At 42.1% G+C, this 25102-nt stretch overlaps 1 protein-coding gene across 1 annotated transcript in view; it reads right to left on the bottom strand.

Moving 5' to 3' along the window:
- SERINC5 (serine incorporator 5) overlaps positions 1–25102 on the bottom strand; it is a 308689-nt gene that overhangs the window by 60193 nt on the left and 223394 nt on the right. The window contains exons 8-9 of the mRNA XM_053701356.1: positions 23057–23183; positions 17048–17114 (exon numbers count right to left, since the gene is read on the bottom strand). Of these exons, the coding sequence (XP_053557331.1) occupies positions 17048–17114; positions 23057–23183 (194 nt within the window). The remainder of the gene's footprint in view (positions 1–17047; positions 17115–23056; positions 23184–25102) is intronic.

Below are 25102 nucleotides of genomic sequence, written 5' to 3'. Positions count from 1 at the left end.
TAAAAAATCAGTAGAAACATAATTAACATCATACTACAGTAGGAATTGTAAAAGGATATACAAATGAAGTGAGATTTATGTTCGCTATTATTCACTAAAAAGGGAGATTAAGGGCCAGATTATGCACTTGAGAATATGATATCGGGTTTGCACGCAAGTAGCGTGTTAGGTTTTTCCACTTTTTTTGATCCATTCACATCTATGGGGGAATATGTTCTCACTCACAATATTCTAACTTTGGCCTTTTGAGTGCATTGTGTTAGTGCACAAGCGAAAACAGTTTTTACTTTCAATTTGTAATACGAGCGATACCAAACACACGCAAAAAGCTTAGCGTGCGAGTGTTAAATACCGTTTCACTTGTAATCTGGCCCTAAATGCTTTTTGCAATATGTTAAATGCAGGTTACACAATAAGACAGCAAACACAATGTTAACCTATCTGTCTTTCTTCCACCTACATCCATCTTTAGCTGGCCTTTTAGCTTTTTAAAAAAAAAAATGTTTTGCCAAAGTCAGTTGCTGCTTGTGGTTTCAAAAGGAGAGTGCAAAGTGTTACTGCTCCCGCACCTCCCCTTATGTGCTCTAGCGCCCCCCCTTGGGGAGTCCCGACTCACACTTTAAAAACCACTGCTGTAGAGCTTATATAAATGCAAAAGTGTGAGGGAAAAAGACAATGCCTGTCCTGGAAATGCAGTATCAAAGATGTTCCTCTATAAAGCACCACCTACACCAACCAGTTGTTTCCTTTTTGTCATTTCCTGCATTTTTTTATATTTATATTAAAAATTAAACTAATTGCTAAATGCAGTATGCAGCAAATTTAATTGTATGTATAATCAATACTAATTGCTATTTTCATCACCGCAACTGCATATACACAATGTACTTGTAGTTTTTCCACCATATAAATGCTATTTTTATCCAGACTAAATTGTGCTTTTAGGTGTGTTGACCTCCGTTGGATAAAAGTGTTTTTAAATGCACAGCACTCAATGTCTCTCTTTAATGTGGCCATTAAACTACAGCTAAAAGACCTAGAGAAAAAACAAATGAAGAAAATAAATCAAACAAATCAGGAAGAATACCCCAGAATTTAAATCCATATGGTTGTTTTCCTCATTAAAAGGACATTCAACTCTTAATAAATGCTAGATAACTTAGCCTTAGAATATTATATACAGTACATTTTAGTTTTTTTAAGTTTTAAAGAAATAAGTGTAAAATGGACCTTGTTGTAACCTAGGTTTCTTTCTCAGCTGAGACCAATAAGGAACAGTTATAAATTGTTTACTAGCGTAATGTATATAGCAGTGTTGGCTCACCAGCCATTTCCACGGGTCCCAAACAGTACTTAAACACCATAGAGTTGCTAGTAATAAAATTGCATACTCAACAAATGAGTATGTCATTTTCTTTCCTAAGATATGGTGAGTCCACGGAATCATCAATTACTAGTGCGAATATCACTCCTGGCCAGCAAGAGGAGGCAAAGAGCACTACAGCAAAGCTGCTATATATATGTCACTTCCCTTACCCATAATCCCCAGTCATTCTCTTTGCCTGCGGTGCAGGTGAAGCTTTGGGCCTCTATTTATCAAGCCGTCAACTTTCTTGCATTCGACGGCACCAATACGCTCGCCTAAGATCACCTAACATCGCTGCCGCGGACCTGAATACGTTCTCCAAAATTATCAAGAAAGATGTCAAAAAGCCACGCACCAAGTACGGAGCGATGAGCAGCGGACTGTTGATAACTAACAGTCATCGATCTTGCTGCTCTTCGTCTTATTCACAGCTTTCTTGGTACCCTGTCACTAAGCACCCACACTATACTGTTTACCCCCTATACTGCCGCTCCCGGACCCCGCCGCACCTAAATACATTGTTTAACCCCTAAACCGCCGCTCCCGGAGCCCACCACAACTCTAATAAAGTGTTTAACCCCTAAACCGCCGCTCACGGACCCCGTCACTACCTACATTAAATTTATTAACCCCTAATCTGCCCCCCTACACCACCGCCACCTACATTAAATTTATTAACCCCTAATCTGCCCCCCCTGCACCGCCGCCACCTACATTAAATTTATTAACCCCTAATCTGCCCCCCCTACACCGCCGCCACCTACATTATACTTATTAACCCCTAATCTCCCGCCCCCAACGTCGCCGCCACTATATTAAATTTATTAACCCCTAAACCTAAATCTAACCCTAACCCTAACACCCCCCTAACTTAAATATAATTTAAATTAATCTAAATAAATATTCCTATCATGAAATAAATTATACCTATTTAAAACTAAATACTTACCTATAAAGTAAACCCTAAACTAGCTACAATATAACTAATAATTACATTGTAGCTATTTTAGAATTTATTTTAACTAGGTACAATAGTTATTACATAGTTATTAAAGGGACACTGTACCAAAAAAATTTCTTGCGTGATTCAGATAGAGCATGAAATTTCAAGCAACTTTCTTATTTAATTCTGTTATCAAATTTTCTTCATTCTCTTGGTATCTTTATTTGAAATGCAAGAATTTAAGTTTAGATGCCGGCCCATTTTTGGTGAACAACCGGGGTTGTTTTTGCCGATTGGTGGATAAATTCATCCACCAATAAAAAAAGTGCTGTCCAGAATCCTGAACCAAAAAAAAGTTTAGATGCATTCTTTTTCAAATAAAGATAGCAAGAGAATGAAGAAAAATTGATAATAGGAGTAAATTAGAAAGTTACTTAAAATTGAATGCTCTTTCTGAATCACGAAAGAAAAAAATGTGGTTTCAGTGTCCCTTTAACTATTTAATAACTTCCTAGTTAAAATAAATACAAATATACCTGTAAAATAAAACCTAACCTAAATTACAATTACACCTAACACTACACTATAATTAAATTAATTCCCTAAATTAAAATAAATTAATTACAATTAAATAAAATTAACTAAAGCACAAAAAAACAACAACACTAAATTACAGAAAATTATAAAATAATTATAAGAATGTTAAACTAATTACACCTAATCTAATCCCCCTAATAAAATAAAAAAGCCCCCCAAAATAATAAAAAGCCCTACCCTACATTAAATTACAAATAGCCCTTAAAAAGGCGTTTTTGCGGGGCATTGCTCCAAAGTAATCCGCTCTTTTACCTGTAAAAAAAAAAATACAATAGCCCTCCCCAACATTACAACCCACCACCCAACCCTACTCTAAAACGCACCCAATCCCCCCCTTAATAAAACCTAACACTACCCCCTTGAAGATCTCCCTACCTTGAGACGTCTTCACCCAACCGGGCAGAAGTGGTCCTCCAGATGGTCTAAAGTCTTCATCCTATCCGGGCAGAAGAGGACCTCCAGACGGGCAGAAGTCTTCATCCAGACGGCACCTTCTATCTTCAGCCATCCGGAGCGGAGCGGGTACATCTTCAAGACATCTGACGCGGAGCTTCCTTCCAGGCCGACGACTACCCGACGAATGAATATTCCTTTAAATGACGTCATCCAAGATGGCGTCCCTTGAAAGGTAGGCAAAATCCTATTGGCTGATGCAATCAGCCAATAGGATTGAGCTCGCATTCTATTGGCTGATTGGAACATTCGTCGGGTAGTCGTCGGCCTGGAAGGATGCTCCGCGTCGGATGTCTTGAAGATGGACCCACTCCGCTCCGGATGGATGAATATAGAAGATGCCGCCTGGATGAAGACTTCTGCCCGTCTGGAGGTCCTCTTCTGCCTGGATAGGATGAAGACTTTGGAACTTCTTGAGGTCCTCTTCTGCCCGGTTGGGTGAAGACGTCTCAAGGTAGGGTGATCTTCAAGGGGGTAGTGTTAGGTTTTATTAAGGGGGGATTGGGTGGGTTTTAGAGTAGGGTTGGGTGTGTGGGTGGTGGGTTGTAATGTTGGGGGGGGGGTATTGTCTTTTTTTTTACAGGTAAAAGAGCAGATTACTTTGGGGCAATGCCCCGAAAAAAGCCCTTTTAAGGGCTATTTGTAATTTAGTGCAGGGTAGGGCTTTTTATTATTTTTTTTTATTTTATTTTTTTATTAGGGGCATTAGATTAGGTGTAATTAGTTTAAAATTCTTGGAATTATTTTATTATTTTCTGTAATTTAGTGTGTTTTTTTTGTACTTTAGTTAATTTTATTTAATTGTAATTAATTTATTTTAATTTAGGGAATTAATTTAATTATAGTGTAGTGTTAGGTGTAATTGTAACTTAGGTTAGGTTTTATTTTACAGGTACTTTTGTATTTATTTTAAATAGGAAGTTATTAAATAGTTAATAACTATTTAATAACTATTCTAACTAGTTAAAATAAATACTAAGTTGCCTGTAAAATAAAAATAAACCCTAAGCTAGCTACAATGTAACTATTAGTTATATTGTAGCTATCTTAGGGTTTATTTTATAGGTATTTAGTTTTAAATAGGAATAATTTATTTAATGATAGGAATATTTATTTAAATTATATTTAAGTTGGGGGGGTTAGGGTTAGACTTAGGTTTAGGGGTTAATAAGTATAATGTAGGTGGTGGCGGCAGTGTAGGGGGGTCAGATTAGGGGTTAATAAATTTAATGTAGGTGGTGGCGGGCTCCAGGAGCGGCGGTTTAGGGGTTAATAAGTATAATGTAGTTGGCGGGGGTGTAGGGGGGGCAGATTAGGGGTTAATAAGTATAAAGTAGGTGGCGGCGGTGTAGGGAGGGGCAGATTAGGGGTGTTTAGACTCGGGTACATGTTAGGGTGTTAGGTGTAGACGTTCCCATAGGAATCAATGGGATATTGGGCAGCAGCGAACATGAGCTTTCGCTGCTTTCCGACTCCCATTGATTCCTATGGCATCCGCCGCCTTCAGGGCGGCGGATTGAAAACCAGGTACGCTGGGCCGGAATAGTGGCGAGCGTACCTGCTAGTTTTTTGCTAACTAGCAAAAGTAGTCAGATTGTGCCGAACTTGCGTTCGGAACATCTGTAGTGACGTAAGCATCGATCTGTCTCGGACTGAGTCCAGCGGAACGTATGTTACGTCACTATATTCTACTTTTGCCGGTCTGTAGGGTTTGATAACTACGGCGAATCAGGCTCGCCACAAATACGCTGTGGAATTCCAGCGTATTTGCGGTTGACAGCTTGATAAATAGAGGCCTTGGTCTGATCTACAATCAAGATATTTTTATTTTAAAAGCAGAGTAGGCTTGCTCTGATCTTTCTAAAGGGTCTAGCCTCATAGCCTGAGTAAGTTTACTCAGTCTTTCCGTATTTCCACAGGTCCATGTGAGGGATGGCATCCTTTTCAAACCAGATGAGCTGTCCTACTGCCGGACAGATAAATGTTAAGGTAAATGCCAGTTTTATTTTTCTATGTAAGCAAGGAAAAATGTGGCACTTATTCAGCTGAAACGCTGCAGGGGGCCGTTTTTTATTATTCCTGTCAGGGTGCAGGTTTTTAAGGCAGTATAATTCCTTCTGCTGATGCTTAAGTTGTATCCTTCAGATTTAAGCTGGAACACCTCCGCTTGTTACTTAAAGGAGGTTTTGGCTACATTGGATGACTACGACACTACTATCGTTGTTAACCCTAAAAGGTCTAGTAAGCTAAACAAGTATTTTGATGTTCCCTCTGCGATGAAGGTATTTCCTGTTCCAGACCGTGCTTCTGAGATTATTGCACTGGAGTGGGAGAGACCTGGTATTCCTTTTTCTCATTCTCCTATTTTTAAGAAAATGTTTCCTATAGCTGACTCTATTAAGGAGTCATGGCAAACGGTTCCTAAGGTGGAAGGAGCTATTTCCACTTTGTCTAAGAGGACCACTATTCCAATAGAGGATAATTGTTCCTTTAAGGATCCAATGGATAAGAAATTGGAGGCATTATTAAAGAAAATGTATGTTCACCAAGGTCTTCAATGGCATCCTGTAGTGTGTATTGCTACTGTTACCAGCGCTGCAGCTTACTGGTTTGATGCCTTGCCTGATCTATTCAGACAGATAGTCCTCTTGAGGAGATCCAGGACAGGATTAAGGCTCTTAAGTTAGCCAGTTCCTTTATTATGGATGCTTCCTTACAGGTCATTAAACTAGGAGCAAAAATGTCTGGTTCTAGTTCACAGAGCACTTTGGTTAAAATCCTGGTCTGCAGATGTTTCTTCTAAATCTAAGTTATTAGCTATTCCCTACAAGGGTAAGACCTTGTTTGGCTGAAATTGTTTCAGCTATCACAGGAGGAAAGGGATCTTTTCTTCCTCAGCATAAGAAGAATAAGCAGAAAGGGTGTCAAGAGTAATTTCCGTTCCTTTCGGAACTTTAGAGGTAAACCCTCCGCTTCCTCTTCCCCGCAGGAACTATCCAAGTCTTCCTGGAAGTCTTGGAACAAGGGGAAACAGTCTAAGAAACCTGTGGCTGACTCCAAGTCAGCATGAAGGGTCGACCCCCAATCCAGGAACCGATCTAGTAGGGGGCAGGCTTTCTCAATTTGCTCAGGCTTTGATACGAGATGTCCCAGACCTGTGGGCCATAGAAATTGTATCTATGGGGTACAAGATAGAATTCAAGACGTTTCCTCCCAGAGGCAGGTTTCTTCTCTCCAGATTATTTGTAGACCAGATAAAGAGAGAGGCGTTCTTAAATTGCATCAAGGATCTTTTTGCCCTGGGAGTTATAGTTCCAGTTCCTCTGCAGGAACAGGGTCTGGGATTTTATTCAAATCTGTTTGTGGTTCCCAAGAAAGAGGGGACTTTCAGACCTATTTTAGACCTAAAGTGTTTAAACAAGTTCCTCAGAGTACCATCCTTCAAGATGGAGACTATACGTTCTATTCTTCCTTTGGTTCAAGAGGGTCAGTTTATGACAACCATAGACTTGTGGTTACCGGGATCATTACAAGTTTCTAAGGTTTGCTTTCTTAGACAATCATTTTCAACAAGCAAACTCTCATACGGAGATCTTGTTGTCTTTTCTTCGCTCCCATGGTAGGAAGGTGAATCTGGGAAAGAGTTCTCTGATTCCAGCCATAAGAGTAGTGTTTTTAGGGACCATAATAGACTCCTTACTAATGAAGATATTTCTGACAGTGGTCAGAAAAAACAAAGATCTTCGGCTCTTGTCTTGTCCTTCAGTCCTATCCTCGGCCGTCAGTGGCTCTATGTATGGAGGTAATTGGTCTGATGATAACTTCCATGGACATCATTCCGTTTGCTCGGTTCCATCTCAGACCTCTGCAGTTATGCATGTTAAGGCAATGGAATGGGGACTATGCGGATCTGTCTCCGCAAATAGTTCTGGATCAGGCGACAAGGGACTCTCTTCTGTGGTGGTTGTCTCAGGAACACATCTCCCAGGGAACTTGCTTTCACAGACCTTCCTGGGTGATCGTGACCACGGATGCCAACCTTCCAGATTGGGGAGCAATTTGGGAGTCATTGAGGATTCAGGAGGAGTCAGTTCTCCCTATTTTTTTAATGCTCAATTGGCCTGGCCTCAGTTAGCCTTAGCCAGGTTTATCAGGTTCCAGTTGGACAACATAACATCGGTGGTGTACATCAACTACCAGGGGGGAACTCGGAGTTCCTTGGCCATGACAGAGGTTGCCCGGATAATCCAGTGGGCAGAGTCTCACAACTGTTGTCTTTCTGCGATCCACATCCCAGAAGTGGACAATTGGGAGGCGGATTTTCTGAGCCAACAGACCTTTCATCCGGGGGAGCAGGAACTCCATCCGGAAGTATTTTCCAGTTTAATCCTCAATTGGGGGCAGCCAGAACTGGATCTCATGGCTTCTCGGCAGAATGCCAAGCTTCTGAGGTACGGCTCGAGGTCAAGAGATCCACAGGCTTTCTTGATAGATGCTCTGGCGGTCCCTTGGAATTTTAGTCTAGTTTACATATTTCCTCCGTTCACTCTCCTGCCAAGAGTCATTGCTCGGATCAAGCAAGAGAGGGTGTCGGTGATTCTCGTAGCGCCGGTGTGGCCTCGCAGGATCTGGCATGCAGATTTAGTTGAAATGTTGTCTCTACCTCCGTGGAGACTCTCTCTGAGGAAGGACCTTCTACTTCAGGGTCCTTTTCTTCATCCAAATCTCGTTTCTTTGAAGCTGACTGCTTGGAGATTGAACGCTTGATTTTATCTAAGCGTGGGTTTTCAGAGTCGGTCATTGACACCATGATTCAGGCTCGTAAGCCGGTGACAAGAAAGATTTACTATAAGATGGCGTAAATATCTGTATTGGTGTGAATCCAGAGGCTACTCTTGGAGTAGAGTCAGGATTCCTAGGATTTTGTCTTTTCTCCAAGAGGGTCTGGAGAAAGGTTTGTCAGCTAGTACTCTGAAAAGTCAGATTTCTGCGTTGTCTATTTTATTGCATAAACATTTGGCGGATGCGCCAGACGTGCAATCTTTTTGTCAGGCCTTTGTTAGGATAAGGCCTGTGTTTAAGCCCATTACTCCTCCCTGGAGTCTTAACCTTGTTCTTAGAGTTTTACAGCGGGCTCAGTTTGAACCTATGCATTCCTTAGATATTAAGATGTTATCTTGGAAGGTTTTGTTTATTGTTGCTATTTCTTCTGCTCTGAGAGTTTCTGAACTCTCGGCTCTGCAGTTTGATTCTCCTTATCTTAGGAGGTGGTTCTACGTACTAAATTAGGTTTCCTACCTAAGGTTGTTTTAAACAAGAATTTTAATCAGGAGATCGTGGTTCCTTCATTGTGTCCTAATCCTTCTTCTCCTAAGGAGCGTTTGTTGCACAACCGAGATGTTGTGCGTGCTTTGACGTTTTATCTTCAGGCGACTAAGGACTTTCATCAGTCTTTTGTTTTTCTGGGAAGAGCAAGGGTCAGAAAGCTACGGCTACTTCTCTTTCTCTTTGGCTAAGGAGTATTATTCGTTTGGCCTATGAGACTGCTGGACAGCAACCTCCAGAGAGAGAGAGAGAATCACTGCTCATTCCACAAGGACTGTTTCTTCTTCCTGGGCATTTAAAAATAAAGCTTCTGTGGAACAGATTTGCAACGCTGCAACTTGGTCCCTCTTTGCATACTTTTTCAAAATGTTATAAATTCAAAACTTTTTCCTCGGCTGAGGCTTCTTTTGGGAGAAGGGTTCTTCAGGCAGTGGTGGCTTCTGTTTAGGTCTGTCTTGTCCCTCCCTTATCATCTGTGTCCTCTAGCTTGGGTATTGATTCCCACTAGTAATTGATGATTCCGTGGACTCTTAGGAAAGAAAACATAATTTATGCTTACCTGATAAATTTATTTATTTCCGGATATGGTGAGTCCACGGCCCACCGTTTATTTAAGACAGTTATTTTTTTCTAAAACCTCAGCCCCCATACCTGCACTTTTGTGTTATCTTCTTTATCCATTTTTCCTTCGGCCGAATGACTGGGGATTATGGGTAAGGTAAGTGACATATATAGCAGTTTTGCTGTAGTGCTCTTTGCCTCCTCCTGCTGGCCAGGAGTGATATTCCCACTAGTAACTGATGATACTGTGGACTCACCATATCCGTAAATAAATAAATTTATCCTGTTAAGCATAAATTATGTTTTCCCACTATAAAAGCCCTCTTTTGGGGGGGGGGGGGGAGCTAGCCGGCACCAAAGATGGTCTCAGGCTTCTAGAGCTCCGAAGTAAGGTCGGCTATTTATCAGGCCAGAGGACACAGGAATGTGAATCAAGGGGTGATACTGCCTGCATCTGCCCTACGGATACTAAGGGACTTTCCCAAGGAAGAGTAGGAAGCGTGTTTTGAACTGCGGAGGTCCGCCATAACAGCACTTAAGGGTTGGCCACGAGTTTCATCAATATTTTCTGGTGATGCAACTGCTGGATCTCCACAGCACACCGGCTGAACACTCTCCAGCATTGTAATGGGCCCCCGCTGCTAATCGGGCTGTACATAATTGCAGACTCAGCTCCTCTGACATCGGAGCACCGCTACAAAGACAGGAGCTGCGCAGGGACTCAGCGCTAGGCTGCCACCTTGTCCATCGTAACTGTGAGTACTACATACACGGGGCGCAACATCACAGGCCCAGCATAAGGGCATATGACACGCATTGATCCTGCAACACCATGAGATGAACACAGCCATAAAAAATTGTTACAGTGGGGAATGGATAGTGAACCCTAATGCTTCCCAGAACATGCATACATCAATATTGTAGAATGAAGGTCTCTTGTTAAAAACGGCACGTCATGTTCTTCTCGCAGGGAGCTCTCACTCACACTACTATATACTGCCTGTAAACTGCACTGTTACTCAATCTGATAACAGGCCGCCTGCTTACTCCAATATTAGCTGTTTTAGAGCATTACAGCTGAGGGCCTGGCCTTACCTGTACAACCAACTAACAGTGACTAAGCCCTACAACCACATATAGCAAGATAAAGCTCCCTCAGACATGATACAACAACCTCATGGCATCTAAGAAGGGGCTTAGAGGTGACAAATCATGTAAGGGTCCTGCCACAGCTATCTCTAAGGTACACTCTTTCTTCAAAGCAATGGACAACACCACTGCAGACACATCAATTTCACCTGTTAAAACTCTCCATATACCTCCTGAAGTTGACACAATGAATGAGAGGGAAACTACACTCACTAAAGCTGACATACTAGCTCTTTCTTCAAAAGAAGACTTTGCCAACTTTATTACTCAAGTGAGCTCAATGATCAAATCTAGCCTATCGGAAACAAAAAAGGAGATCAGCGAAACTGGCAATAGAATAATGCAACTAGAGGAAGATGCGGAGCAGACAGACAGACTCCTGGACCAACAATCCCACCAACCATCCCACAACGCCACTCTTATTCAACAACTTCAAGATCAGGTTGAAGACCTGGACAATAGGGGGAGGCGAAAAAATTTAAGAAACCGGGGTGTACCTGAATCTATTAAATCTGTTGAGTTGCTAATTTTCCTCCAAAAATTGTTCAACAAGCTAATGGGCAATGAAGATTCAATTGAATACCCGCTAGACAGGTACCACCGGGCCCTACGACTGCCTCCTAAGGACTCTGCTCCCCCATGGGACATCATTTTCAAGTTCACAAGCTTTAAGGACAAGACAAAGAGAATATTCTGTCAGCGGCTAGGAAACATTCTCCCATCACATTTGAGAGATGCTCCCTGCAATTCTACGCTGACTTCAGCCATTTGACATTGTCCAAGAGGCGAGAGGCCAGATTCCTGACGCTGCACCTCGGTGACCTTAATATACTGTACCGCTGGGGATTCCTCTTCTGCCTAAAGGTAGTACAAGATAACCTCACAGCGATATACAGATCGCTGGAAGATTTGGACACCTTTTGTTCCCAGCTAGGGATACAGCCTCCAGGACTACCCCCTAACCACGACTCCCATCAGGAACATCAAGTGCCGAAACCACAACGCCAAGAATAGATTTGTGCTACTCGTAACAGACAAAACAAGGCCCCGGCAAAAGGCCCGTACCCTAAACCACAGGAGGGTCACGAACAGATCACTTGAAAAGGAACTCTTTCCTACCTTAATACTACAGACTAAAACCTCTTAATGTGCCTTATGCCATTAGCCTGGGGTAACCTAGGTGCAGCTAAGTATAATGTTAAGTATTGTTCTGCAACACTAGCCTAGTGCGTAAAATTCATGGGTTTCTACAATTAGTTTTCCATGCCCATGTTTATGTTTTTGTTTTACGAGTTAAAGTTAGATTAACATGTCTAGCATAATCTCTTGAAGCTGATAGTATTCTAGTTAAACTATTGAGAAGGACCTCTGAGGAATATATGAATATGCCTACCTTAGGAAGCACATTCCTCCTATTATGATGCGTCTTTAGCCGACCTGCTACCAAAAGTCGTAGCAGTCACTTTTTCCCCTCTTTGCCTTACTCCTCGGAGTAATTAATGGTTTCTGTTTTAATTTTTGTTGTTTATAAACTATTTTAAATGTTGAAATACCCGGTATTTACACATGTGTTTTACCATTACAGATGTGTTTTTCCTCTCTGTTCCTTCTCATCTGCCTTCCCTTTCCTCTCCTCCTCCGGTCCGATTGGGACCCCACTAGCCGCGCTGGAAGTGATCTCCAGGTAAGCCAGATACTTCATACAACTGCACAACATCTTTCTGAATTATGCATATATCACAGGCTTTTACCAGTACTCCTGCAACCACATTATTCAGTTTGCTAGGTGCCTCCCTCACCCTTCACACATGGATCCACATTTAATTAATATAGTCACACAGAATGCTAAGGGCCTGAACACTCCAACCAAGCTATCAGTTGCCCTAGCGTGGTTCGGGAAATCGAAAGCCGACATAGTTTTTGTGCAGGAGACCCACTTCCCCAAAGAATGTACACCCACATTTTCTAATAGAGATTTCCCAGTTGGATATTTTGCCTCTGGTGTCAGAAAAGTCGGGGGTGTTGGGATCTTATTTCATAGGAATGTGCCCTTCCAACTACACACTGCTGAGTTAGACCCCGGGGGTTGATGGCTCATAGTAATAGGTCTTCTCTATAACCGGCCGATTACACTGGCCAATATCTATGCGCCTAACACTAAGCAAGCAAAATTCCTTTACAACATGAAGTGCCACATACTGCAAATTCAGAAAGGTCCTTTAGTCCTCACAGGGGACTTCAACATAGCGTTTGATCCTATTATAGACTGCTCCACAGGCCGCTGCACTACTTCCCCAAAATCTCTATTAGACATGACTTCCCACATCCACCGCCTCGCTCTGCTTGACACGTGGAGAGTAAAACATCCAGGTCAACATAGTTATACCTTTTACTCAAACCCCCACAAAAACTACTCCCGCATAGATTATATCTTTACAGATCAGCTTATATACAACCTAATCAGGGATGCAGATATTGAACCAACTAGTAAGTCTGACCATGCGATGGTTTCGGTTAGGTTAAACTGGACGGAGAAACCCCTGTCCCCATTCATTTGGAGGCTGGACGAATCTCTGCTTAAAAATCATACACTTACCAAACAATTGTCAGAATCTATAGAGGAATATTTTAAGCTTAATAACACAGCTGGCATCTCCCCTCACACCCTTTGGGAGGCCCAAAAAACTGTGCTCCGAGGGGAGCTCATCAAACACAAAGCTTTGCGCACTAAACAGTATAGGACACAGTACACGGCCATCTTGCAGACCATACGTACATTGGAAAGTCTACACCAGTTAACTCCACTAGACATCTCCTTGACTACTCAACTGAGACAGGCAAGGAATGAGCTTAAAGGGACATTATACACTCATTTTTTCTTTGCATAAATGTTTTGTAGATTATCTATTTATATAGCCCATAAAGTTTTTTTTTAAAATAAATGTATAGTTTTGCTTATTTTTAAATAACATTGCTCTGATTTTCAGACTCCTAACCAAGCCCCAAAGTTTTATGTGAATACCTTCAGCTACCTTCTCCAGCTTGCTCCTGTTTGTGTAAAGGGTCTTTTCATATGCAAAAGAAGGGGGAGGGGGGAGTGTCTTATTTGCCACTTGCAGTGGGCTTTCCAGCTACCTCTTCAACAGAGCCAAACTGACAGCTTCTAAGTAAGTTTTTAAACAGTTTTATACTGGATTTTTATATCAGTATCTGTGCATCTTATTCTTTATAGTAGTGTCTATTACATGCAGTTATATGAAAATGAGTGTATACTGTCCCTTTAACCAGCTGCTATACACGGAGGCTCAAACTAAAGCACTCTATTTAAAAAAAACTATAACTGGCCAAATCAAATAAAATAGGCCCATCCTTGGCTAGAACCCTTAAGGAGCGTAAGCTCGGCACATATATCGATAAACTAACCGAAACAGCGGGAAATCACACGGTAGGTAGCTCCCTAATTGTGGACAAAATTAAACAATTCTAGAGTAAACTTTACAACTTACCAGACCCGCTCTCTGCATCCATCCCTACAGCAACTGAACAATATATTTTAGATGCCAAGCTCCCCAGCATGTCAAAGGAGATGGCTGGAGCGCTAGATGATCCTATTACGTTTCGGGAAGTGCTCACAGCCATCAACTCCTTACCATCTCATAAATGCCCTGGCCCTGATGTTTTTTCCAACCTGTACTATAAACAATTTAAGAACCAGCTGACCCCTTACCTTACATCACTGTTCCAATCCATAGATAGTGATGCATACTGGTCCAAGTGTGTATTGGAGGCACACATCTCAGTTATATCCAAATCTGATAAAGACCCTACTTAAGTAGAAAATTATAGGCCAATATCCCTACTCAATACCGACCTCAAACTGTATGCCAAAATTCTGGCCACGTGACTTAACACGATACTTCCCCAAATTATTCACATCAACCAAACGGTCTTTATCCCGAAAATAGAAGCATGCGACAACACTATTAGAGTTATACAATTGATCGAACAGTCTTGCCGGTCGGATGTACCCTCTATTATAATCTCAACTGACGCTGAAAAAGCGTTTGACCGGCTGGACAGGAACTTCCTGAAGCACTTTGTGGCCTTTGGCTTTGGGCCAAAAATGATTTAAAGAATACTTAGCCTTTATACTCCACCTACAGCAAGGGTCCGGTCGAATGGATCGTTGTCTGATAGCTTTGGAATGGCACGAGACAGGCGTGTCCCCTGTCCCCTCTGCTTTTTGCTATCTTCATGGAGGTTTTGGCCTCACACATCAGGAATAACCCCAAAATTTCCGGTCTTCAATTAGGCCCCAATACGTACAAACTTACCCTCTATGCAGACGATGTGTTACGCCTACTCACTTTCCCGCCTGAATCCTTGCCACACCTCTTAGAGATTTAGTCACCACTCTAATTTTCTAATTAATGCCCAAAAATCTGAAATTCTCAATATCAATATGAAGAGGGAGAATTTTGACAACCCTGCAAGAGCACTGTCCATACAGATTACATCATGATAAAATTAAATACTTGGGCATTTACCTCTCCCCCTCTAGTAACAAGTTATTTAATCACAATTACCTGCCCATTCTCCATAGAATTAAAAAAAGATTTTGATACTTGGCAACACAAACCTCTTACTTGGTGGGGTAGGATACAGTCAGTTAAAATGACTACTCTCCCTCAAATACTGTACATTCTTCAGGCTGCCCCGATCCACCTACCAATAACCTATTTGAACCAAGTCCAGTCTTTGATTAACTCTTTCATATGGGGTAATATTAAGCCTCGCATTAACAGGAGAGTGCTTGTGGGACCACTGGACAAGGGCGGGTTGGGGGTACCATCGATATCTCAGTACTATAAAGCTGTGGTTTTGCAAAGAGTACTGGAATGGCATGAAGGCAATTATACCAAGGCTTGGGCCTTCATTGATTCCTTTTTACTAAACTCATCCACGATCGGTCCACTGTGTTGGATTAAACACGCATGTAGACCCACGCTGGCTAGGACATCACCGATATACACCCATTTTTTCCGTACATGGGATACGATTCGTGCCAAGACTAAAGGGATCTCCTCACCCATCTCCCAAATGACACCCGTCCCCCTTAATGCAGAATTTACTAAGGGAATCATATCAGCTGAACCCTGCTTTAAAGATGCCGGTTCCACTATACCGTTTACTTTCCTGACATGGGACGGGACACTAAAATCAAAGTCACAGTTAGTGGATGTTGCCAGAGGTGTTTTCTCCAAGTGGCTCAAATATGCTCAGCTGACACATTTAGTTGGGACATCACCCCATAAGCAAGATCTCTTGAGAGAGTAAACAAACTTTGAGCACTTGTGCCACAGGGGAGTAGTGCCTCAGAGGTCATTGTCACTCGCAAAAAAAATATTAGATGAATCTCTCACCCTACCACCCTCCTCCTATGACTCACGTTGACAGAAAGACTTGAGCCTTCCCATCTCTAAAGCGCAATGGCAAAATATATTTTATAACTCCACAAAGTCATCATCTTCCCCCAAAATTCTTGAATTGAACGATAAGATATTGTTTCGGTGGTACCTTACTCCTGACAGACTTAAATGTATATACCCCAACGCTAACGTGTCCTGTTGGAGGGAAAAACACCTCAAAATTGTTATTCGACCAATTCACTCTGCCTCCTATCACTGCTCTCCTCAACTTTAAACCAGGTAAAATGTGCAAAATTAAATGGAAACTGTTACAATACAGCCTCAATAGCGCGCGTCTACTCGTTGCACGTAAGTGGAAGACTTCTTCCATCCCCACCCTGCAGGAATGGTTACACAACACTTCCGAACTCTTTGCTGTGGAGCAATATTCACACTTTAAAAATGGTAGTCTGACATTCTTTCACGACATTCAGTTCTACTGGGAGACTCTACTTCACTCCCCACTCTTGATAAGTTTAGCATAACAGCATAGCGCAGTTTAACTCCCAATCGGACCCCCCCCCTGCCTCCCGCCCTCTCTTGTTTGAGAGGCCCCCCTCTTTCTCTTTCCTTCTCTTGCTCCTTGACTCTCTGTTTCAGAGGGAAGCTAATGTGAATGGAATGTTTATCTTTCTTTAATTGTACAATACAATTGCCTACAACTTACAGATATTAGCTTTTGCTCTGTAGAACGAGAAGGCGCATACGCCGATTGTGTTTTATCCATTGCGATGTGAGCTCACACCACGCTGCCCTCCCCCTGAAATGGTAGCTCCATATAGACAAATAGATATGTATGATACAAGCAAAAGAGGCTATTCTTAACTTTAATGTTTGCAACACCCAACTGAGGCCTCTTGTCTTATTCCCTCTTACCAATTTACACAGACCGATAGGATCTATTGTATATTTTATGATGATTGTACGATTGTTTACACTCGAATGATATTGGGCATATTGTATTGCAACTGGTTTTTTTTTGTTTTTTTTATTGAAAAAAGCCCTCTTTGGGAACAAAGTAGTTAACAAATTTAGAATGCAGCTGGGTGAAATTATAAACACTGTAATACTGGGAGATGTGACTAATTGAATATTAACTATCTATATGTCTCGGTTTACAAACAAAATATTAGTCTGCAGTTAAAACTGTAAAACAGATATATATTACACAGTCTGTAAACATACTTCTTCTTCTGTTGGAGAGTATCTTCTTCTTAAAGCTTCTGAACTTGAGCGTGTTGTTGATGATAGGCTAAAAGGAAAGAACATGTAAGGTTACGGCAATTTATTAGCATGGGGCCAGATCACAGCAGACACATAGTGTAGTAATGCTCTGTATATATACTGATAGCAGTACCTTAAAGGGACATAAAACAAGTTGGGATAGAGACAAAATATAATAATATGTACTTTAATTACTTTACCTGCAAATTTATACTGCAGTGCATAGGGATTATCTGCTGGAGCATACCTAGAGGCTGTGAACTCAGTTGAAATACAATGCCCATATGTAAACACTGATAAGGGGGGTGGAGTTAGCTGATCCAGGCAGCTAAGCTATGTAATTCATTTTGCTTATTTTTGAAAAATATTTTAAGATACTTGCCAGCAATTTTTAAACAATTTTTTTATGCAAACTATTTTTAATTAATTAGCCCTTTCAGGATATGCACAGATCTCAACCTGTTTTATGTCCCTTTAAAGGGACAACTTGTAATTAAAAAACATTTCAGTAGTATTACAATTAATAAACTCAACTGCTCAAGCGTGTAACGTTTTTAAAAAAAAATGAACACATAGTCTGCTACCATTGTTTTTTAATGGTTACCCCTCCCCCCGCATTATTTGGAAGAGACAATCTAGCCTTATTATTGAAGACAACAAGGTTTGTCACTGTTATTTGGTTTACAAAACAAGAGCACCAAAGGCACTTAGGGCTGGCCTCTATAAACACAACTTCTTTCATTCTCAGGCTGCAGCAGGAAAACTTCATCTCTCAGTGAATTGCAGCCTGGAGAGAGGGACTAGGGAGGAAGTGAGTGAATCCTTCCACAGCGCTGCTGCGCTCACTACCTGGCCTCACTCCACCCTGTGCAGCTGATCTGCCAGCTAGAATATTACTCACATGCTGACTCAGGTAACAAGGGGAAGCGGCTATTTAACATTTTGGAGCTCTGAAAAACATAAATTATGCTTACCTGATAATTTCCTTTTCTTCTGATGGAGAGAGTCCACAGCTGCATTCATTACTTTTGGGAAATAAGAACCTGGCCACCAGGAAGAGGCAAAGACACCCCAGTCAAAGGCTTAAATACTCCTCCCACTCCCCTCATCCCCCAGTCATTCTGCTGAGGAACAAGGAACAATAGAAGAAATATCAGGGTGAAAAGGTGCCAGAAGAATAAGGACGCCCCACATACAATTACGGGTGGGGAGCTGTGGACTCTTTCCATCAGAAGAAAAGGAAATTATCAGGTAAGCATAATTTATGTTTTTCTTCTTAAATTGAAAGAGTTCACATCTGCATTCATTACTTTTGGGAAAACAGTACCCAAGCTATAGAGGACACTGAATGCCAAGATGGGAGGGTACAATAGGCGGCCCCTACTGAGGGCACCAGGCCTGAACCTCTACCCAACAAAACACCCTGCTTCATCCGAAGCTGAGAAAAAATGTTTTAAAGGGAAAGCCCCAATGACACTGACTCGCAGCTAGTCCAGAGCCAAACTAGAGACCACAAAACGGACTCGACTGAGCCAACAGTCCACCAAGAGACACCGTCGCCCAACAGACGGTCCCCCACCAATCACCCCTCACAAATGAAGGGGAAACCAGCCGAAATCCTCAAGGGGATGAGGCAAAGGAGGACGAGGAAATAAAAAGGCCCCTTATACAAAAAAGAACACCTCCAAGAGTGGACCCAGCTCACATGGACCCAAACAGGGAAGGAGGCAACGCCTATACCAAGCGAAACCCAGGATAATACCGAGCACAGAGACAGAAAAGACGTCTCCCCATCATCCTGCAAGCATGGATGCAACCAAAGAGTCAAAGTTCTCCCAGCGCCTGCCCATAGAATACCAAAGTATTTGACCGTGAAAAGCGTGTAATAGACCCAGACGAAAACCCCAAGTTTGAGAACACAGAGTCCATAACAGGATGACACAGAGGGAGCTTGCAAGGAAAAGAAGCAGTCATCAAGAAAACAGACTGCACAAAACAGCCCCTCGACAGAGGACCCACTCCAGGCAACCTAAGCCGCCGGACCTACTCACAGGTCCCTAAAAAGGGAAACACAAAGCCTCCACCGAGGCTCCCTGAGAAGGAGAGTATATCCTCAGAACCCGAAGGAAGAGTAAACCCTCTCCTGTCAAAGAAGCAAAGAGAAAGGAAAATCCATCTCCAAGCAGACTGAGCTATCAGGATAGACTCAACAGCTCACCATCCAGAGGAGACTTACAACGCTCTGACATCCTGACCTGCAGACCCACACTCAGCTGGACCAAACCAGCCACAGGGATCCAATACAGGGGAAAAAAAAGCATCCTGAAACTGGTACAGGGACGAGTGTAAAGATGGTACAGGGACGAGTGTAAAGATGGTAACAAAAAGTACAAGTACAACCTGACTCTGAAAACTGACAAGGCCATAGACCTAGGGATCTATCAAAACAAGGCCTCACAGTCTGACTTGGAGCCAGCAAGACCCCAGGTGGAACCAACTCCACTCTCCACTTCTCGACCAGGAGAAGCCCCAAGAAATGACTCCATCTCCATAGGCAGGAGAATATCCCCTAAAGAAAAAGGGAAGAGACCGGAAGGACAACAACTGTCCTCAAGGCCCGAAGCCACCGGCTAATTGGGAAGACAAATCCCCAACAAAAATGTCCTAGAAAAGGACCCCCCTACAAGTAGCTCGCCAAACAGAGGCACAGTCAACCTATTCGCCTGCAAAGCAGAGAATCCACGGGTACACTGGCAAACTGACCAGGGGAATGCAACCCTAAGGCGCACCAGAAATTGGAAAGCCAACGCCAGCAGCTGGGTATAAACCCACAACCCTTGAGGCACAAGTCACACAGTTATCCCCCAGATGACATGGGTTACCTTGTTGTAAAGAGTAATAAATACTCCGAAAACCAGGCCAACCCTGACCCGGTCAGGTAGATGGAGCAAGGACATAGCCCAAGTTCCCACTACCGTGGAACACCCCGACCAGCCCTGAGATCCAAAACAACCCAAAACTGGGTTGGGAAAAGGAGTGAAGCCCCAGAAAGCAGAAGTCTCAGGGAGAAAAACAGGTCTGGGCACCTAATAGTTCAGGCAGCCATACCCTGGAACTAAACACCCTAACTGGCCCAAAAGCCAGACAAAGGGAAAGGAGGAATATCCAGAGAATCCGGATAGCAATAAGAGCTCGAAAGCCCTGACCAAAGGGAGGAATAACCCCTAGCCAAAGTCCAAATCTCCAAGGAGCAAGGCTAGAAGTCGATGAAGGTACTTCTCAAAGCCTCAGGACAACCAAAAGGATACCTTGAGGTCCACAAAACCTGATTAGCAGGGCTAGTCTCCCCATCACCTCCGCACAGGCAGAGGGCACAGGGAAGAGAAAGGCGCCAAGCCTTCCCAGCTCCGGGGAACCCCAAGCGAAACAATATATACACTAGAAGCAGCTTACACGTACACCTATAAGGTGCCAAGAGCTGCAACAGGTTTGAAATTGCAAAACCTTCCGCATGCTGAACAGCTATCCATACAAGCTGTTGGATCAAGCCCCAAAAGGACCATCCAGAGGCCTAAAACTGAAGGGCAAACCACACAAACTGCATTAACAGGGCGCTAAGCGTGCCAACCCTCCCACAGATGAAGGAGGAAACCTAGGTTCTGAGGAATCAGAAGTCAGATAGAGTGACGCAGCGGAACACTCCCCTGCCCATTCATCTATGACTGAAGGCTATAAGGACTGAAACAATCCTTCCCGCCTAGCGGACCCACAGATCCTCTTGAATGCTTAGGTGAACATGAAAAGAAATGATAACCGAGCACTCGGCGCTTCTACCGAACCAGCCGAGCAGAACAGCGCCACGTACCTGAACAGTCGCTAGGCAGAACAAACCCATTAGGCCCAGCCTGCACTCAGGGTCCCAACCGGCAAGATGCATAAATCCACCCTCAGAAAGGAAAACAGGCGTTATTAACATAGGACTAACATGTCCAAAACAACTTCCAAAGAAGTAATAAAGAGTATCGATCTCAGAAGGTTCCCAAAGGAAATATAACGAAAATAAAAGACATCACATTGGATACAAATAAAATATAAGGCAACCCGAAGGTTAACGCCCAAAAGAAGACACAGGCCTACCCATAGGACCAGCCAAACAGAGCCCTATCTTTCAAACTGGGAAAGAACTCAAAAACAAAGACAATAGGAGATTACCTCATCCCCACGTCTAACGAGTCGTACCATTCGGATTATCAGACCGAAAATTCCGTATCTGAGAACTATAGGGTCATTCAATAACTCAAACAGATGTCTGAGCAATACGCGAAGGTGCGCAATTCGGTAACGAAAGGCACAACACTCAGTAACAGAACCCTCAGGATACTGCGGAGGCCCACCCCAAGGCAGAATACCCAGGACAATAGGGCACAAGCACATTCTCAAAGAAACGTCTGGACCCTGCAGACGAGCAATTGCCAACATTATCTAAAAGCGAAAACGAGCTGCAAGCTCCGGGGGGAACACGCCACCCTGCGTGGAGGAACCATAAACTGGGTTACCCGCATGTGTAGGAGGAAGAATCAGTAGGGAACTCGTCCCCTGGATCAGAACCCCCAGAAGCGGATGGCTCAGCAGATCTCTGATTCCCCGAGCCCGAGGAACCGGGTGCTCTCATATGGCATATGGAACAAAACTGGTTGACAGGAGTCAACGAGGCCAAACCGGATTCGTCACCGGACAAAGAATCTGAATCTGATATCATAACCGTCTCGGTATCAGAATCCTCCGTAACTGAATCTGAAATGAGCATAGTCTCAGCATCAGAATCCCCCATAACTGAAAAGAGGATATAGGACTATGGACTATAAACAGTAATAAACAAAATGGCACCTGACACAACCAATGGCTGGGGCACTCACCACCTCCTATGACCAAACCCCTGCGGACTAGAATATCTCAGTCGCCACACGGTCGGGAATGCGGAAATGGGAACAGAGCGTAACCACGCCCAGACACAGGGTGAACCGTACAGTCCAAAAAGCACGCTCAGCCAAAAGGCTGCATCGCTTCCAAAGGCCTCAAAGTTCCAAACCACGAGCCCATAAACATTCACACATAAGCAGGTTGAGTCACATAACAAACATGTCCAATGACCCCCCTTAGGAGATATTAACCCTCGATTCCAAGATAATAATAGAGACTCACTGAGACCCTTATGTTCTAAGTTAAATCCACGAGGTGATAGCCTAACGGGAAACATTCACATTACAGTACATTGAAGTAAGTAAAATAAAACGTTCTTAACGGAATCTACGTAGTCGAACAGGAACGCGGCCTTTCAAGTATGACTGATAGTAGCATCGCCTCCGCCATGGACTTGAGAGAAGAAAGCAGGCTAAGGAGCAAAGTGAGGGCAGTGGGAGGAGTATTTAAGCCTTTGGCTGGGGTGTCTTTGCTTCCTCCTGGTGGCCAGGTTCTTATTTCCCAAAAGTAATGAATGCAGCTGTGGACTCTTTCTAGTTAAGAAGAAAATAAGAGCAGCTGCTTGAGGACCCAATGCTGTGCAGGATTCTTATCCTATTACCCAATATCGATCATTCAATTTGCCTGCCTTCTTACCAAAGCCAGCAGCTCACAGTTTCACTGATTATCCTATGGCTGCACTATGCTGGCCTCTGGAATTAGTCACATCTGTAAAACATATATGGCCCCACCCCCATCATCACAACTCCGCCCACTAGGCACCCAGGATTGTGCCCCATTTATCATGGATAGCATCCTGGAAATTTTGAGAGTTATGTAGTGCTTGCTGAAAGGTTGGGAGCTGCCCTGAATAATAATGTAAAAGATTAGGAGAAGTGGTATACTAATTTTAAACTGTAAAACAAATGTAATACCATTCTCTATATGAATCATGAAAGTTGAACTTTGACTTTGGTGTACCATGCAGCATGCACAAAAATTCATACTCACCATGAATACAAAATAAAGCCAAGTAAAATGGGTGCACCAATCATAGCAACCAAATTTCCATCATGGTTAAAATCTTTATTGAAATTGGGAACACAGATTGTGATATTCTTCCCAGTTTCATCCAGTACTTTAAAAATAAAACAACAAGAATTAAATACACATATAAAATAATGAAAAAAGTAAAAACAGCCTATTATCTTGAATAAAGTTTACTTTTAATTAATACTTTGTGGCATTTTGAATAAAGTTGATTTGGTCCTATATTTTTCAAATAAAGGACATAAAATTGGTTTCTCCTTAAAGTGAATGTAAATTTTTATGCTAAAGTGCCCGGTTTTTAAAACTTTGATTAAAAACAGGGGCACTTTAATTCATAAAAATTTTCATTTCACTCCTGTTGTGAAAAAAAAACTTACCTTTTAATCTTCACAGCAGCTCCAGCTTCTTCCACCTGTTTCAAAGCCTCTTCCTGGGTCTAAAATGAGGCATCGGCTTCCTCCAATCACAGCAGTGAATCAGACACTGAATCCCCCGGGGGGGAAGCTGTGATTGGAGAATGACCTATCAATCATTTCTGACATCAGAAATGGCTTGTGAGACCGGAGAAAGCTGGAGCTGCTGTGAAGTTTAAAAGGTAAGTTTTTTGTCACAACAGGAGTGAAATGTAAATTTTTATGAATTAAAGTGCCCCTGTTTTTAATCAAAGTTTTAAAAACCGGGCACTTTAGCATCAAAATTTACATTCACTTTAATGTGTTTTTAATGATGTGTTATATCAGCTGTAAAGTTTTAAATGTATGGGAAGTGGCTCCTTTGTGTTTATTTTTGTATATGAAATACCTGTGTGTTTTGTGTGGGGGTTTTAATAATTGAAAACACAACCCATTTAAATGGGCTGAGATTGCAAAAAAAGCAGCTGGCCTTCTTGCATCTATTTGTCTATACACAAATGCTGACACATCCATTAAAAATAATCATTTTAGTATATACATACATTATATATATATATATATATATATATACATATATATATATATATATATACATATATACACACATATATATATATATATATATATATATATATATATATATCTTTAAAGTGAATGTCAATTTTGATGCTAAATTGCCCGGTTTTTAAAAATTAGATTAAAAACAGGGGCACTTTAATTCATTAAAATTTACATTTCACTCCTGTTGAGAAGAAAAAAAAACTTACCTTTTAATCTTCCCAGCAGCTCCAACTTCCTCCAGTCGTTGCAAGCCATTTCTGACGTCAGAAATGATGGATAGGTCATCCTCCAATCACGGCTTTCGCCCCGGGGGAATCAGTGTCTGATTCAACGCTGTGATTGGAGGAAGCCGGATTCCTCATTTTAGACCCAGGAAGAGGCTTTGCGACGGGCGGAGGAAGCTGGAGCTGCTGTGAAGATTAAAAGGTACATTTCTTTTCTCAACAGGAGTGAAATGTAAATTTTGATGAATTAAAGTGCCCCTGTTTTTAATTTAATTTTTAAAAACCGGGCAATTTAGCATCAAAATTGACATTCACTTTAATAATATGCGAGTCTTTAGAGGTGAATTTAGGCATTTATGAGAATATACAATTTTAATACTTTTCACTGCTTGTGGATGGAATTTGGAAGGAAAGGGTGTTTCAAAAACTTTTCTGCGCTGCCTAGTTTTGGTAAACCTTAACTCCTATGATATTATCCCCAAGTAATATCTGGTATGGGCATGTGGAAAAAAGAGGTAAGGAGTATGGGGCGCAAATTAATGCTAAAACCTATAAAAAAACGATTGAATGTATATATAAGTAGTGTTGGTTTGAAATGTGTACCCCTTGGGCGGAAAAACTTTTGGTTACAAATTTCACTAGGACTCAGAAGTTACTAGAACAAATATTTTATTTAATATTAATAAATAAATATATATAAAAAGATCATATATCTGTGTGACTCTAGAGGGTGTTATTTTGGGATCACTTGGTGTCCCTAGGGAGAATAAAATGTATAAAAATGATAAATAACAATAAAGTTTACTAAT

The sequence above is a fragment of the Bombina bombina genome, chromosome 2 (genome assembly GCF_027579735.1).
Source record: "Bombina bombina isolate aBomBom1 chromosome 2, aBomBom1.pri, whole genome shotgun sequence".
NCBI classification, from domain to species: domain Eukaryota; kingdom Metazoa; phylum Chordata; class Amphibia; order Anura; family Bombinatoridae; genus Bombina; species Bombina bombina.
The sequence above is the reverse complement of the archived record's forward strand: the minus strand, read 5'-3'. Positions and strand labels throughout refer to the sequence as shown.